Source organism: Lonchura striata, chromosome 10, assembly GCF_050655825.1.
Source record: "Lonchura striata isolate lonStrDom1 chromosome 10, ASM5065582v1, whole genome shotgun sequence".
Classification (NCBI taxonomy): Eukaryota; Metazoa; Chordata; class Aves; order Passeriformes; family Estrildidae; genus Lonchura; species Lonchura striata.
Genome location: NC_140712.1, coordinates 2,454,641 through 2,457,771, shown reverse-complemented (window position 1 = coordinate 2,457,771; position 3,131 = coordinate 2,454,641). Strand labels below are relative to the sequence as shown.

General features: G+C 50.0%; 1 protein-coding gene across 1 annotated transcript; it reads left to right on the top strand.

Annotated features, from left to right (window-relative positions):
* The first annotated feature begins 1,253 nt into the window (after nucleotides 1-1,253).
* Nucleotides 1,254-3,131, top strand: LOC146766470 (uncharacterized). Its single transcript, XM_085588398.1, has 2 exons — nucleotides 1,254-1,705; nucleotides 1,889-3,131. Exons 1-2 carry the CDS (start codon nucleotides 1,646-1,648, stop codon nucleotides 2,549-2,551), a joined length of 723 nt encoding a protein of 240 aa, XP_085444524.1. The 5' UTR covers nucleotides 1,254-1,645; the 3' UTR covers nucleotides 2,552-3,131.

Here is a 3,131-nt window from a genome sequence, read left to right as displayed (position 1 = left end):
TTTCAGGTGTTTTTAAGTGATAAAGACAAATCAGAAGAAAATTATAGCCAAACCAAAACCAGAGACCCCTTGAGCAACCCCTGGGCACTGGACAAAACAAACTCAGCAGAAATCAAATTTAACCCTCTATAAAATGCCTTGAGGAAGATTTGCTCTTCCCACAAGTCACTTCTGATGGAAACACAAACAAACCCCAAAAATTAATAGACCAACAACAGAAGCAATTCTGTTGTAATTCCAAATTTCATCAGTTCCAGCACAACTCCAGCTCAGATGATGGCAGGTTCCGAAAAAAGAAACATGGAAATTTGACCCAATACAGATTATTAAAAGGAAGAGAACGGTCTGTGTAGCTGTCACAAAGGTGACAGGGATGAAGAAAATAATGATTCTCCTCCCTAGCCTGTGAATTCAGGAGTTATTTGTAAAATAACTTGAGCTGGGCTTCTTGTAGGACTTTAGTAGCCTTGTGTTTCTCACCTTGGGGTGAATGATCCTTGTCAGTCTCGCTGGTATCATATTTTCTTTACCCTGGCCACCCACAACTTCCACTTTCCTCATAAGGTCTCCCGAAAGTCACTCAGAGGAAGCTGTATCCAAGTTTCCAAGAGTTCCTCCGGAAAGAGGCAGAACCTCCGTACGGGAGGGAACCAGGCTATTGTCAAAGGAATTTGGGGTCAGACAACAGTGCCCTGAAATCACAGTGCAAAATAATATTGCAGTTTGGTTAATAAAATTGTTAGAGATGCCCCTGCCCCAATTAAGGTGCTAACAACACCAAATCCAAAGTGGATTTTATTGATCAGTAAATGTGAGGTAGAGAGAGAGATGCAAAGAAAGAGAAAAGGGGAGAGAGCAAGGGAGTGACAGGGACAGAGATCTCCCTTGGGGCAGGGCAAGTGTGACATTGTCCCCTGTGTGCGTGGCCTTCCCAGGGTGGGGGTTTTACACCTGAGCCAGTTTGGGTAAGGGGGATGGTGTTCACCCCCCACATCGAGCAGGGATTGCCTCACTGTTTCAGGTTTCAGTGTCAGATGTAACCAAAAGTGTTTTCAGTCCCCATCTCCAAAAACTGTTATCAACAGGTGGGGCAGTGTTCTTTATCTCTTCCATGGCTCAGCCCTGATAACGCCCACCAGGGGCCATCTTCTCTTAATGGACCATTGAGTGTCACTGCAGGACTGATAAAATTCCATCATCCCATTGTGGGATGCTCCGCCCAGGGGGAGGAACCAAGCATTCCTGCCTGGATATAATCTCACCATTTGCAACACCAGGACCACCTTGCCTACTGCATTCCCAGAGGACAAGAGCTCCATAAGCACCACTGGACCTTCAGAGGAAGACCAGACCCTTCTACAGGATCACTGCTTTGACAGAATCATGTTCATCACTCCAGCTGGACTGCAGCCACCATTTCGTCAGACTGCTACCACCACTCTTATTATTGGGGTGTCAGGTTATATCTGACTTTGTCAGATTAAGCCAGTGTTTCTCTATTATTGCCTTGATTTTAATTTTCTTATTCAATTGTCATTCTGTCTTAGACTCTCCCTGTTTTGCCTTCAAACCAGTACAAACCTCACTGTGCTTATCCCTTGTTTTCTTCCCAAAACAGATTTTCCCATCCCCAACCCTTTGCCAGATGGAGAAGGCTATGAGGAAGAGGAAGATGCCCTGGGACACCGAGGCAGGTGAGGAGGAAGTCAGTGCCCCTTTCTCCCTCTCTCCTGCTCCATCTCCCAGCCCAGCATGGCCCCCGGCTGCAGGACAGCCCCGCTGCTGGTGCCCTCCTGCCGGGGACGCACTGGGGGCATCTCCTTGCCCTTCCCTCTGGCACTGAGGTAAATCCTGTCCTCTCCTTGTCCTTCTTACCCCAGACAAGAAGCTGAGGATGGAGACCAGAGAGGACAAATCCCCACGGCAGAACCTGGTGGAAGAGGGTGTTTTGAGCGGCTCCACAGCACAGGAATCCAACAGGGAGGAAAAGCCCCAGCGACACCACAGGAGGAGGGTCTGCAAACCCAGCCCAGGATGCTCTGAGGAGGAAAGACCCACTCTGGGCCAGGAAGGTGGGCAGAGCTTCAGCCAGAGCTCGAAGCTGGTGGTCCCTGAGAAGCTTCATGATGGGGAGAAGCCCTACAAGTGCTTGGAGTGTGGGAAGAGCTTCAGGAAGAGCAACAACCTGATCCGCCACCAGATGATCCACACAGGGGAATGGGCCTACGAGTGTGGGGAGTGTGGGAAGGGCTTCGGTTGGAACTCAGAACTCATCATCCACCAACGCATCCACACTGGGGAAAGGCCCTATGAGTGTCCTGAGTGTCAGAAGAGGTTTCACACCAGCTCTGATCTCCTCAAACACCAGCGCATTCACACAGATGAGAGGCCCTTCCGCTGCCCCGACTGCGGGAAGGGCTTCAAGCACAACTCCACACTTGTCAAGCACCGGCGCATCCACACCGGGGAGAGGCCCTACAAGTGTCCCCAGTGTGGGAAGAGCTTCACCCAGAGCTCTGACTTGACCAAACACCAACGGAGGCATCGGTAAGGGCAACCCTGCCAGTACCCCAACTGCAGGAAAAGCTTTGTGCTCTGCTCCAGCTCCATCCCCCACTGCAGGACCCACACTGGGCACAGGTCTGGTGACCCACATTCCCTGTGCTCAATGTTGGGAACAAACCTGGCTGCTTCTCCTTTTGATTTGGCCCTAATTTTCCTCTGATTCATCTTTATTCTTTAAACACAGACAAAGCAGGGTTAAATTAAAGAAATTGATCAAAAATATCGGAAGTCGCACCATTTTACAGGAGTCTGAGGGGGAATTTAGGATTTGGGGACGCATTCTGTGTGGAGTGCCCCTGTTGCTAAGAGGCAGGAGTTTGATCTCACCCTTCTTGTGTTGCCAGTAATTCCTCCCTTGACCCAAACCCTAACTCCACCCCTGGGATACCCTATACAAACCCCACGGCCCTGCCTTTACCCTGTCTTTTGGGGGGTAAGAAATGGATTCTGGAACCAAGACCCGTCTCATTTGATCCTGCCACCGGCAGCTGCACCCTCCCTGAATAGTCTGAACTCAACTTCTGGAGGATTTGTGGGTTCTGGGGTGATTTTGGGCAGTGTTCTCC

What these genes read in the sequence shown, in the direction of transcription:
- LOC146766470 (XM_085588398.1), top strand. Translation starts at nt 1,646, where the DNA reads ATGGAGAAGGCTATGAGGAAGAGGAAGATGCCCTGGGACACCGAGGCA. An exon ending in CCGAGGCAGGTGAGGAGGAA is followed by an intron (nt 1,706 to 1,888) that starts GTCAGTGCCCCT and finishes CCAGACAAGAAG; the next exon opens with CTGAGGATGGAGACCAGAGA.